Source organism: Ammospiza caudacuta, chromosome 5 (assembly GCF_027887145.1).
Source record: "Ammospiza caudacuta isolate bAmmCau1 chromosome 5, bAmmCau1.pri, whole genome shotgun sequence".
NCBI lineage: Eukaryota > Metazoa > Chordata > Aves > Passeriformes > Passerellidae > Ammospiza > Ammospiza caudacuta.
Window position 1 is genome coordinate 40,291,668 of NC_080597.1, and position 13,106 is coordinate 40,304,773.

The following is a 13,106-nucleotide window of genomic DNA, read 5'->3' on the forward strand; positions in this document are numbered from 1 at the left end:
CTCAAGAGACTTGCATGCTACTCAAGCCTCAGAATTCTCCACTGTCAGGAGAGGCAGTGGCAGATTATTTTAGGAAGAAGGATAAATAAAAGGCTGGGTACTTCACCTCGATGTTAAGAAATGTTCTTTTGTGAAAAATCTACCTCTCTGCAGAAACTCAAAGCTCTACAGACACAGAACAATAACCTTCTCCAAATAACATACATCACTCAAAATTATGAAAGTCTAAGCAGAAGTGGGGGTGGTTAGAAAATATTTAAATAGAAGTCCTCAACTATAACTATAAGAGAACTGGCATTTTGCCACAGTTCCAAAATAATCAGACATTTGAAAAAATCTAGAAAGCTGACAAAATCGCAACATTACCAGAAAGCCTTGTTTGGTTATACTGTAAAATAAAACCACTTCAGATACATTGTTTATTTTCTTGTTCAGCTTAAATATGCATTTTTGCTGTTCAGCTAAATATAACACACTTTCTTCTCTATTTTTAAATCCAGTAAACATTCTAGACATTCCTGGTATTTATAACATACTCTCCCTATAGAAGACGATAAAAATACACCACCATGAAGCAGACATATTTACTGTAATCTGCTGCTGCTATCTGGGAAAAATCTGTTAATATCTTATACCACAGGTGCTTTCTAGAATGTATGTCATAGTCAATTTGTGTAGATGTATTTAACTGCATGTTTATGTTTAGAATTTTCATTGTATTGCTATTACTGGAGGCTTCAAGGCCATTTATTCCTCACCTCTTTGTCTAAGCATATGCATTGCAAATATATATTTGTTCTATTCCAAAACTCCAGGGAATGTTCACATGACATTTTTGAAGGGGAAAAAAAAAAAGAAAAAATAACCACCAAAAAAGCCCAACTAAAAATTGAAGAGCATGGAAAGTTAATTACAGGTGGGTGAAATGGAGACTGTAAACTGCATCTCTTCAAACAATAAATACTTCAAAGTGTACATCACTCATTAGTTTTCAAACATACTGCAGCATTTAATCTCTGTGTGTCCTCCCAATAGATTTTAAGTCAAGTTTCTGATTGATTTACATTCCTGACAAACTCAGCTGAGGGATGGGGAGAAGAGATAGATGGGTGAGGTGGTCATATCTCAGGGGCTTGAGTGGCATGTTCCAGATTGAGACTGAGGGGAGCTGAGTTTCAAGGAACTGCAGGGGGCAGAGGGAGGAGGAAGGCACTGTTTGAGGGAAAACAGGTGACTTTAAGGAACAGAAAGATCTTTTAGTGTTTCTGAAGTGTCTATAGAAGCAAAGTGCGCAAAACCCTAATTCCAGTCCTAACCAAGCAAACTCAACTATAACCTAATGACTCAGTAGATTTCCTGGAGACTGTATGAGTATTCATCATAATATATGTACTTTTCATTACATGATTATTTCATTAACATCTAGATGAGTTATTCTCTTATGATTCTACACAGTAATAAGACAAGGGATTTATAAGTATAAACAAAAGGCTAATAACAGCGCATGATTTATCCTTCATGAATAATGTACTTCTAGCCTAGTAAAATAACACTCAGGATGTGTTCCTGCAGCATTTTCTTTTATGGCTTCACACAGTCAAATGTGAGTGACTCAGGGGAATATGAATCTCAGTGGCTGACACCAGTGAGTAACTCAGACCTATTCTGTGAAGAGGGATTGTTATAAATCTTGTGGTCCTTTTAATGTTCTCAAATGTAATGTTCTAAATGTAAAGAGAACTGCTTGTTTCAGTGTAAAATAAAGAGGTCTCACAAGAAGTGAGAATCAAGCAATATCAAAAAAGGAGATTATTTTGTTGCCTTTTCCTCCCCTGCCTTTTTAAGACAGCAACATTCCTTAGGCAAGATGAATGAAGGGTTCCATTCTTTATTCACTACTAATCTCACACTTCCAGCAGTTCTTCCATCCTTTCCTCAGCTTCCTTGTTCTCTCAGAGTAAAAATATGCTTGGTCTACCACAAAAAGGCATCTGTTACTCTGTCTGTCCAGCTGTCATCCCATCTATATATTCTCTAAAATTTCTTCAGTTCCTGGAAATTTTAGGGTTTGTTTACAAAAGCACTTGGAATCACTCCTCTTCCAGTTCTATGCTAAACCAGTTTGCCTCTCATCTTACTGAAACTGGCTGTGTTAATATCAACAAAACTTGAACCAAAAATTCAAACATCTACACCCTTGAGATTCAACCATCGTTAACACCTTTAAACTTGCCCTTAGAGAAATCATTCTCTTTCTTTCCTTTAATTTCTCCATTCATATAGTCACAATAATTCCAAAAATGTATTCTTATATAGACTTTCATTATTCTCTTTATCTTTCTTCTTTTGAGGTTATATATATATCTGGTCCTGATACACTAATTTTCATTTTTACTCTAGCCATTATGTCAAGTTAATTTCATCTGCAAACAAACAAAAAAAATTTTAAGGTATACACTAATGAAGATTAGTAAAGAAGTTACTTCCCTTAACTATCTTTCAGTTTGCATTATCTATTTGCATATTTTCACTGCACTTGTGTCTACATGCATTGCTTTTTGCCAGAGAATTTTTAAATTTAATCCTCTGGCACAGAGGATTACATAAAAAATGCATGAGCCCCCTGCAAGGCTTACACAAGTTTATAAAATGGCTTTGTTGATGTCTAAAATAAACAAGGAAACTCCAATCCAGAAGTTCAGCTTCTAAAATTTTGTCCTGCACTCATCATTCATGATTCAAGAGCTTGGAATATGGGAGACTCCAGTGATAGTTGACTTCAGTATTCACTGAACACCAAACAAGTTACAAATGCTCTGAAGCCATCTTGTACATTATACACTGAGCAGTGGATTGCAAGGGTCTGGATGTGTCAAACATGCTCAAGAAAGTCTTTCCTCAAACAGCTGAGGACAATCACTGGGGAAGGATGTGGGAATGGGATTAGCTCCTAAAAAGCAGATCACACCCTGAACCTACCTAGGAAATGAGAGGGCTTGTCTAAGAAAGCATCTTCAGAAGGCTAGTTAGGACATGCTCCTGGCAATGACAGTATCGGGCCCTTGGGTTCTAGGAATCCCAGAGAGGTTAAAAGTTTAATGTAAATCACCTACCTAGTGAAGAAACTCACAAAGTACAGCTAGTTAAGCAAAAATATATACTTGAAAATGGGAAATCTGAATATGTATCAGGTTGAGGAGTGTCATTTCCCTCACAGAAAAACATCTGCTTATATCCTTTCATAATGGAGCTGTATCAGCCTTGTCTGCTCTTCCACATAGAGCCGCAGTGTTGCAAGTCAGGAGAGAACAGACTGTGAAGAGAAGTGTTTGTCACCAGTGTGGCTCTAATGTGTATTTAACCCACAGCTGCCCTCATAAAATTTTTATTGCATGAGACTTAACTAGGCCAAACCACAAGAGTTGGATTCAGAAATGTGTAATTAACAGGTAAGTAAATCCTTGTGAGGCAGGACACCAAAGAACATATAAGCTGTGCACTGCCATGACCTAATTTTCCCAGGGAATGGGGATCATGATGCTTCTGCCACCACTTAAAAAGTCCAAGGAAGAAATGCAATTGATGGGAGCTTGCTAATTTTGGGGACAGGCTCACCTACACCGAGGGCAGTGTCCTCATGAAATTCCCAGCTGGACAACAATCTGGATTGTTGTAGAACAAAAGTGTACACAAAGTGTACACAAAAAGTGTAGACAATATGGTCTGAATTTAAAAAAAAGGGAGTCATACAGACGTCAAAAGGGGTCATATAGGTGTCACTGCAGGAAGAAACTGGCCCACACATTAAAGTAGCTGGGGTTAGTTTTCAGAACTCAGATTTAATTCCCAGTTTCCCAAGGGACCGTATTTCTTCACCCAGCCAAATTTCTGTATATATTTCAATCTGTTACGCTTGCATGGAAGGCTCACCTGAAGCTGCTCAAAAGCACAGAAAGTACATCTTGAACCCACACAGCCAATCTCACCAACAACTGCACCAGCAAAGCCAGGAAATTCTTAATACAGTTTAAAACTGTGCAGGGCAGGAAGAGCTCACATGTGTGCCCACTTGACAGCGAACATAGGGATGACATTTTCAGGCTTCCGGTTCCTCAAACACACAACCATACCCCACACATTTTCACGTGGAATTCATGAACCTTAGTAGAAACCTCAATTCTTACTTTATACACAACGATCCTGTTTTGCACAAACAATTATTAGACACAGAATATCATGCTGATGTTGTCATCCTTGGATATTGACATTCATGGACATGGATGGGCGCTATTCCACACTGTCTGCCCAGCACATCCGCGTCACAGGAAGTTTGAAGGACACATGGTACATTTAGCAGTTGGAGTTTCCACCCATTTATCCTGTCCACAGGCTGACTCCTTGTTAAGAAAAGATCTGCATGCACCCCATCCTCTTCCAACCTTGTCCTCCTCCAGAGAAAAACCCAAGCATACAAGCAGAGCCACCATGGGCTTCTGCGGGACTACAGGAACACTACGGAGCACACCGAGCTCAATAAATTACAAAGCAATGTCTACCAGTATATACACAGTACTCTTGTCTGTCTTTAGGCTTCAGACACTTTAACTTTCTCTGTCACAGAAAAAGCTCCCTGGTTAAGCAGAGACTGATTCACCCACTCCTGTTACCTTCCTCTTGCTAACAAACATAACTTTTCTTCAGTCTCATACAATAAAGCAAAATTTTTGGCATTCTTCTGTCTTTTTTTACAAAACATTCTAAACTTAGCATCTTTTTGAAGGCATAATTAATGAAATCAAGAACTGTGTTGTAGAAATTATCTTGTTAGTTCTAAACATAGTCACACCAATTCCCACTTTTATCAGACATACTGCTGCTAATTGAAAATTGGTGCTAGTTCTGATAACTAAAGCTTTTTAGTAAAGATTCTTATCAATATGGCAATGTTCTACATCTCCAACACCTTTTCTCTCCTCCCTGTTTTCCAGGAGGAACAAGACATGTATTATTAGTGAACTCAATTTTCTCTGTAGGACAGCAGCATATCTACATTCTAAATCATAAAATTACCTTTGATGCATACCTTGAGTTGTAAAAACTAGTAGAAAAGTGTGCCAAAGATCCGACTGACAACATAAAAAATCGTCTTCATTAAGTGCATACAACAACACTAGGAAACTCTTTAATAAGAAAGGTCTCTCCAGCACTATCATAACTATGAGAAAACCCCTGCTGCCAACAAAAATTAAAGACGCTTTTGTACCGGGATGGGTATCAGCAGAGACAGTTCTTGTGGGAAGTAGCGAGAGCTAATTCTAAAAAACACCTACTAAGGCAGCATTGATCTCTGAAGGAAAAATGAACTTGAAGTGCAACAAACTAAAAGTTTTTGTCAACTTTGAATTTATTTTACCATTTATGCCACTGACAGCACTGTAAACTATGTGAGGAAAGAAAATAAACATGAGTTTTGAAAAAGTCACTAGGGACAAAACTGAAAATCTCACCATTAAAGGATTTTCAGTCCAGCACCTTTTGATTCTTTTGCATTTTCTCCAACTACTCCAGCATGGACTGAATTGGTATGTTTTGTGTGATTACTGTGTGTTTGATGTGATATGTTAAAAGCTGAAACACTGGAGATTTCCCATTATGTTTATCATTTGCTCAGGAGGAAAAAAACCCAAACCCTGAATGCTTTCTCTCTGAACAATTAGATAAAAGCTTTATAATGTATTTTCTGCCAAAAAAAGCTATCTCACTTTTTCTAATGATGGGGGAACTTAAAACAGAAATTAAAGAAACAAATGAGTTATAAAGAAGCAGAAAGGAATTAGCTTTGGATTTTATCTACAGATAAACCCATAACTTTCTAAACAAAGATGATATGAAATGTCCTTAATTGATAGACTTATGGAATAATCTATACAAGGAAAAGATAAAAATTAATGTGGGATTATTTTCCATTGAAGGGATTCAACAAGATAATGAAAAAATAGAAGTTCTATATTGCTCCTTGGAAGCATAACTGTAAGGCAAAAAATAACCAAGACTCTACATGACACTCCAGACAGACATATGCTGCAATACACAGAGGTTTAAAGCCTTATTGTATTTACAAAAATGATTCATAAGTAATACTAAAACCTTTTCACCACAATAGACTGACCCAGTAAACAAGCAAACCTCCCAATTTTCTTTCTAATTTAATTTACTTAAAACTTCTGAGGTTTGAATATGAGATAATTTATCTCAGATACTCAGGTTCTGTGTGCAACATCAAATGAGTAAACATAATGAATCCTGGTAAAGTTAACTATGCAGAAGCTCGGTGATGCTGGGCTTCACAGGTTTTTAGTTGTTATGAACTTGGACCTATGGAGCCAATTCAACTGGTCTGCAAGTATTTATACATCAATGCCAAAATGAGCACAGTGCACAAGACATTGCAATAGAACTAACTAAAGAAAAACTAAGTATTTTATATACATTTAAAATAAACATTAAAATATGTTTACAATTTAAATTCAGTAACAGCTGAATTGAGATGCCTCAATTGAAAGATTATGCCATTGGCATCATTCACTTGAAAGATTATGCCATTGGCAAGAGGAAAATCAAATTATGAGTGGAACAGACTTTGGGAGTATTGGTAGTGATTAATTATGAACTGGTATCAATATCATTCACCACAGAGAGTATCAAGAATTTCCAACAGCAGACAGTCCATGTCAGTGCTCCCTAGCTTTTTTTAAGCTAATAATAAAATATCTTAGACCTCCTGAAAATGGCTATCAAAGGCCTCCTGGAAGGGTATCAAATGGCAGATGAATAGAGAAAACATTTCCCCTTAATTGCAAGTTATGAGAGCAAGGATTATGAAAACATATGTTCAAGAAGAGGGTAGTGGGATTCTTGAGGTTTAATAACTAAAAAGTTTTAAATTAAAGCAGTGAATGAATGGCTAACAAATGTTAATAGAGTATTTTGACTGTTGCTGGTTTCATGGCTGATGTTCTAGCATGTACTGACAGGACATATTGCTACATGCTGGTGTATGACAAACATACAACATGCAAACTAGCTTTGACTACTGTTCTTTTTTTTAACCCTGCATATCACGAACACCTCAAGAGTCCACTGCTATAAGGAGAAGAGAATTGCCCTACAATTAACTGAGCAGGCTAGCAAAATTGAGCACTGCCAAAGAAAATTACCTGAAAATATGGTAAAATTGTGTCTTTGGCTAGGTTAAACCAGTGCAGAGCTCAAAGGAAACAAATGGAGAACAGGCGTAAAACCTGGGGTCTCTGAGAGAAAAACTGACACATTTGAATTACTTTAACTTCTGTACATTTTAAATGTCCTAACTCAGTTAAGAAATCAGCAGTATAGAACTGGTATGTGAAAATTCAGGAGAATAATCTGATCAGTCTGTAGACATAAAACAATTCAGTAAAGAGATTGTGTCAAAGGACAGATAAATAAATACATTACTATGAAGTTAAAGTGGCTAAATGTGACACTTTAGTCACTGTGCAAACACTGATGCATGACTATGCACAGCAGCTTTCAAAGCACCTGGTTTGACACCCAGAGCACCTGGGACATATTCTGTGGCGTGGCTGAGCTGTGGCATGGGCTTGTGGGAGGAGAAAGATGGACACAAGGAGAGCCACAAGTACTGCTGCACGACGGGCATGCACTGACCACATTTCCTCCACAGCTGCACGGAGATAGAGATGAAATCAAGAATCCCTTTTCCACATAAGAATGCAACAGGGAACATACACCAATGTTTTGGAGATACAAACATTGCTAGAGTGGATAGTTCTCTCTGCAGTTCATCTTTCTGTCATGGAAATGAAGCTCGACAGACAACAGAGTGGTGGGTCCCTAAGCAGTCCTAGATGGCCGCTGACCACTTATATAACCTTGGGAAATCACACCCCTTTCCTGTGCTTTTGTGCCTCCTTGTTTGTCTTGCCTGTCTGGAATGGCAAGTTTTAACATGATTGAAACAGAGAATGATTATCTCTTGATCTGTGTGTGTAATATTAGAGTTCCACGCTGGAGTTCCCAAAGTTCTCAGCCAGGGCCACTAGGTGCTGCTGTAATATGAGTAATTAAAATAATAACTATTATTAAGGAAATTGTGTGTGTTGCTTTCTATGGACTGTTTCAAAAAGTCTGAAAGTCAGAGAAAAAACTTATTCTAAATCTGCACATTCTTTGAACAATAAGAACCAAAAGACCTCACTATTCACTTCACTAGTACCCTTTTGACACTTTGTGGAAAAAAGCCGCAAACACCTTCCACCTTTAAAAATGCACTGGAAAAAATGCACTTTTTCCTGTTTAATTTCCATTTTAAACCCAGTTTCAGCAGTTTACCATTATGCAAGTTAAACTAAATCACTATACTCCAAAATCCTTGCCAGCTACACAATTATGCGTCTTATTTATATATTATTTGAATGTGAACAGAAAGGCAAAGACCTCAGCATGGGAGAACATGACTTGGATTGCAAATGATTCAATAAATGAATAGTGATTTTACTGAGGCTCAGATTTTGTGTCTGTCACTTTCACAGTATTCTAAGGAGGTTTCATCTTATTAAATGTAGTTGACTAGCCATAAACACAGTAAAAGATTAATAGGACTCCATATGAATCACAGTCACTAAATGCTTCTTGTCTGAGAGTATTAAAAAGTCTTTAGACAGCTGCCAGCTATAGCTCAGAGAGCTATATGACTAAAGTGCTATTTCTGAAAGCCTTGGAGTCATCAAACTGGACTTCACAGTGGACAATCCAAAAGGCCATTTATATTTTAAAAATAATTTGGCAAGTGCTGTTTATCAAACCAGTTTTCCAGACACAAAGACTCCACTTAATAATATACTCTTGAATTCACTGTCCTTAAAATGAAGCTAAATGGAATTATTTGGATCCACAGAAGAACAGGTCTGATAAAGCAATTCTGGATTAATTAGAAGTGATGAAGTTTTGCTGCCAGGTTATCTCAAGATCCAAAGTTAGCACAGAAACAAAGTTAAAAACACTAAGCATGTGTGGAAAATAAATATCAGGAACCTGTATGAGAATTAGGACTTTATGGTAATAATGGGACAGAATATTCATATTTTATATAAATCCTTATTAAAAAACATTTTAGGAAAGTGGAGTGGTGCCAACACAAACTAAAAATATATTTTATTCTTACCATTTGAGATTGGCTCCGTGGACAGCCATTGATATCTTCAACTTTTTCATTTGCTAAACAAAAACAGTGAGGGGAAAAGCAAAAGTAAACAATGAGATAAAAGTTTCCTTTCCAACCCCTGGTCAAAAAATAAAAAAAAAAAGAAAAAAATAAAACTCAAACCCAAAAACCTAAAAATCAAAACACAAAAAAAAAACCCTGAAGAAAAGCAGAAAAGGCACAGCAATAAAATGCAGAGGGTTTTGTTGACAGAGAGCTCTTTTCTAAGTAAAGCTCAGTCTTACAGTAACAACACTCTTGTTAGCAGCAGTTGCTTCCATATGCCAAATCATGCAAAGGGGGAAGTGCGAAGGAGGTCGCTGCTAATTCTTCAGCCCCTGCAAAATAACTGCTGACATAAAATCTTCCACAATTGTCTTTGCAGGGTCAGGATACAGTTTCAAGGCATCCCAGAAAGTATGAGCCACTCCAACTAACAAAATGCACACATGGGAGACATATGGTTTAATGGAGCATTCATTTCTGACAATTCAAAGTGTGTAAGATACAGTTCTGGCCATTTAAAGTATGGTTAAACAGCAACTTCCAAACATGCTCACATAAACATATTTTTTAATTAAGACAAGGATGAACCACACAAATATCAGAGACATATGGACCCAGTCAAATTGCATTATTCAGGGTTCATCTTATTGTTAAATATATTCAACTTGAATTATATATTCCCCCACGCAAGGAGTCAGCTCACAGTGCTCCCCTCAGCCCTGGTCTTACCGATGATCTGGATGATTTCTGCTAGCAGAACTCCATCTGCAATGTCCTGTTGCAAATCCTTGATCAACCGCTTGTGGCCAGATTTTGCTAGGTAGTGGTTAGCCCAGTCAGTGTAAATCTGCAGAGCAGAGAGGGAGGGCAAGGGGAAGAGAGGGAAAAAGACAATAAAAAGTCTTAAAACAAATGTTGGCTTACATAGCAGAACTATTCTGGAACACATTCCCATTTAAGAAGTCAGCACTAAGGAAAACAATTTTAATGTGTTTTTTGACTTTTTTTTTTCCTCCCTAACGGTCATGCCCCTCCCCCCTGCCATTCTCTGTTTTATTTTAGCTTCAAATGATTCAGCCTTTCATGAGGGTTCAAACTTGCTGTGACCAAGCAAAATTCCCCTTATGACTGTAAAGGAAACTCCTGTCGTAAATCTATCACATCTACCAAAATTCCACCTCCCACCACATTTCTTACCTCCACACATGCCCTGCCAACAGCATTCATACTCTGGGTCTGCCTAAGAGAAAGTGATAGAAGAGACGTGTGCCTGTGTTTGTGTTAGGATTAATTTGGCTGTCACTGGTGTTCCTGCACCTGGTGGTGCCTCTGTAACACTTTACGCAGGAATCACGGTGTCCCACTGCCCAGGGACAGTTCATTTACCCCTTGCCTACAGTTCAAAGTGCTCTAATGTGCACAGACTGAGAGTGCCAGATGAACAGTAGTCGTATCACTGGAATTAGAGCACATACATTCTGGAGATATGCTGTGCCCTTTCTTTGCCTAAAGAGGAGGGAGGAACAGTGAGACTGAGCAGTGCCAAATGCTTGGCAACTGGCAGCACAAAAACGGCAGTTGTAAACAAAAGGTTGAAAAGGACCAGCTGAATTACATCCTGCAAAATAAGGGAGGAGAGGGGCATGAAGAGAGAGGCTGGAGGCATTTCATAAGGTGTGTGAGTACACAGAGCATTTGCTAACACCTACAGCACACACACAAGCAGAACCAGGCTTCCTTAGGATGGGAAAAGAGGGACACCTTCCCCTCTACACTGAAGGAGGAGTGCACCCCAAGAGCTTCTCACACCTTACTGGGGTGTCCCAGCATGCAGAAGGAGCTCACAGAAGTGGAGGTTGGCAGGGGGTGTCACACAACAGGAGGGTATCTGTGGCAGTCAGCCCTGGCTCCCTTTTGCAGGGTGTCTGTGACCTCCTTCCTCATTCCAGAAAACAGGACTTGTACAGAACCTCCCAAGCCTCCCACTGCTGTGGGATGATAACACTAAGAGAAAGCACAGATGTATGATAGCACCACCGTGTGAGTAAATGTAATAACCAAGAGTCTTCCTCTGCTGAGAATATTGTTTGAAAATGTTGAAACTGCATCTTTTTCCTAAAAAAAAATAAAATATAAGCTTACTTTATAAACATCCTTTTATTTAACCTCATAGACCCTTGGGAGAGGAAGGGGTCAGAATCCCAGTTTTTGAAGAGTAAAACAGAGGCCAAAGCCATTAACAACTTGCTTATTTCATCAAGGAAATCTGTGGCAGACCCAGGGTGGGAAAGCAGATGCAATTCCCAGTCCAGAGCCTAACCCAGAGAACCATTATCTGCTTTCCACCCCACAAAAGTATCACCACAGTCCATGCTCACCTGATAAGGACTTGTTTACTACCTGAGTACCTTTGCCACAGATTTTCTCCCTCTTTATTAAAAGAGAGAAAAAAAGCATTTGTTTGGTCCACTCTATTTCTTCCCATGCTTTTGCAGGTGGACCACTAGTTGATTTGTCATTGCTTTCTTAACAGCTTTAGAACTTTAAATAACTCCACAGAATTAAACTATGGAAGCGCATTCAGCTCTCCTACAGTCAAAGGATGTTGCTGTTCAATGGCACCCTTAATCTCCCTGCTACACCCAAAGTCCACTTAAATCTCCTGTGCTCTCACTGAATGAAATCAGTGTTTTCACTGATATTCTTTTTTTCTCTATTACAGCCAAGTAACACAAAAGACTCCATTAAATTGTTGGGGTTTTTTTAAAGCAAACTGTAGCTAAGGAAGTGTTTCTTCATCCATAAAATCATATGGAGTGAATGTGGGGTCTCTATAAAGATTGTATGAACACATATTTAAAATAATATGAAACCATGATGATAAAAGACACATACCACACCCATAGCATCATATATTCCCTACTACTAGTATTTCAACTTCAGTCATACTTTTAAAGTAATGGTTCAAAAATACTCTCTATTAATATAAGCAGAACTATTTTCTGTATTCCAATGAAACTGATCCACTGGAACATATAAAATTTAATACCACTAGTATTATTATAGGTTAGTTTCATATTACAAATAAAAATACCAGGCAATTCCTTTTTCATTTGTCACACCCTCACATAAATGGGTGTATCAGTCCTAATTCTGACTACAATTTGAACTATCCTCCCACTAAGCAGACAAAGACATTTCAACATAGCAGCTGCTTTGCAAGTGTCTAGTATTCAAAGAATGGACTTTACTGATCCATCCACCCCTTCATCATTTTCTTTTTTCATGAATTTAAAAGTGATATACATAAAGAATGCAATCAGCATTTTGTAAGCAAAGGCTGATTATCTAAATCATACCAATTTTTTTCTGATGGTCAGCATTTAATAGTCATGCAATGGTACAAAAACAGTACTGGGAGGAGCCTGTGCTAAAAGAAGAGATTTTTCACTTCAGATATATTATAAAAAAATTAAGAAGGCAAAAAGTTATGGATGGAGACAATAGAGCAAACCAACACCCAGTTGGCAGTGGAATGTCACACTTTATTTCCTCTCTTTCTGTAGGAAATACCACTTGCTTCTGTTTCTACTCCCTTCCCCATAGGATGCCTTTCTCATTCATCTCATTCTTCTGGGGATCCAATTGCTCAGGAGTCTTGTAAAAAATGAAAAGCATGAAGAGAGACACGTGAAATTATAAGAATGTACACATGCCACTATAACCTTTTTACACTAAATTCTCTCATGTAAAAGTAATGAGAAATAGAGACTCTACCCTACACAGCTTTCAGTATCAATGCACCTCCTAAGTTTTATCTTTAAATCCTTGGGAA

General features: G+C 37.9%; 1 protein-coding gene across 1 annotated transcript in view; it reads right to left on the reverse strand.

Moving 5' to 3' along the window:
* The window catches only part of NAV3 (neuron navigator 3), a 251,512-nt gene that overhangs the window by 171,035 nt on the left and 67,371 nt on the right, over positions 1–13,106 (reverse strand). Inside the window, exons 2-3 of the mRNA XM_058806115.1 lie at positions 10,001–10,118; positions 9,227–9,279 (exon numbers count right to left, since the gene is read on the reverse strand). Of these exons, the coding sequence (XP_058662098.1) occupies positions 9,227–9,279; positions 10,001–10,118 (171 nt within the window). The remainder of the gene's footprint in view (positions 1–9,226; positions 9,280–10,000; positions 10,119–13,106) is intronic.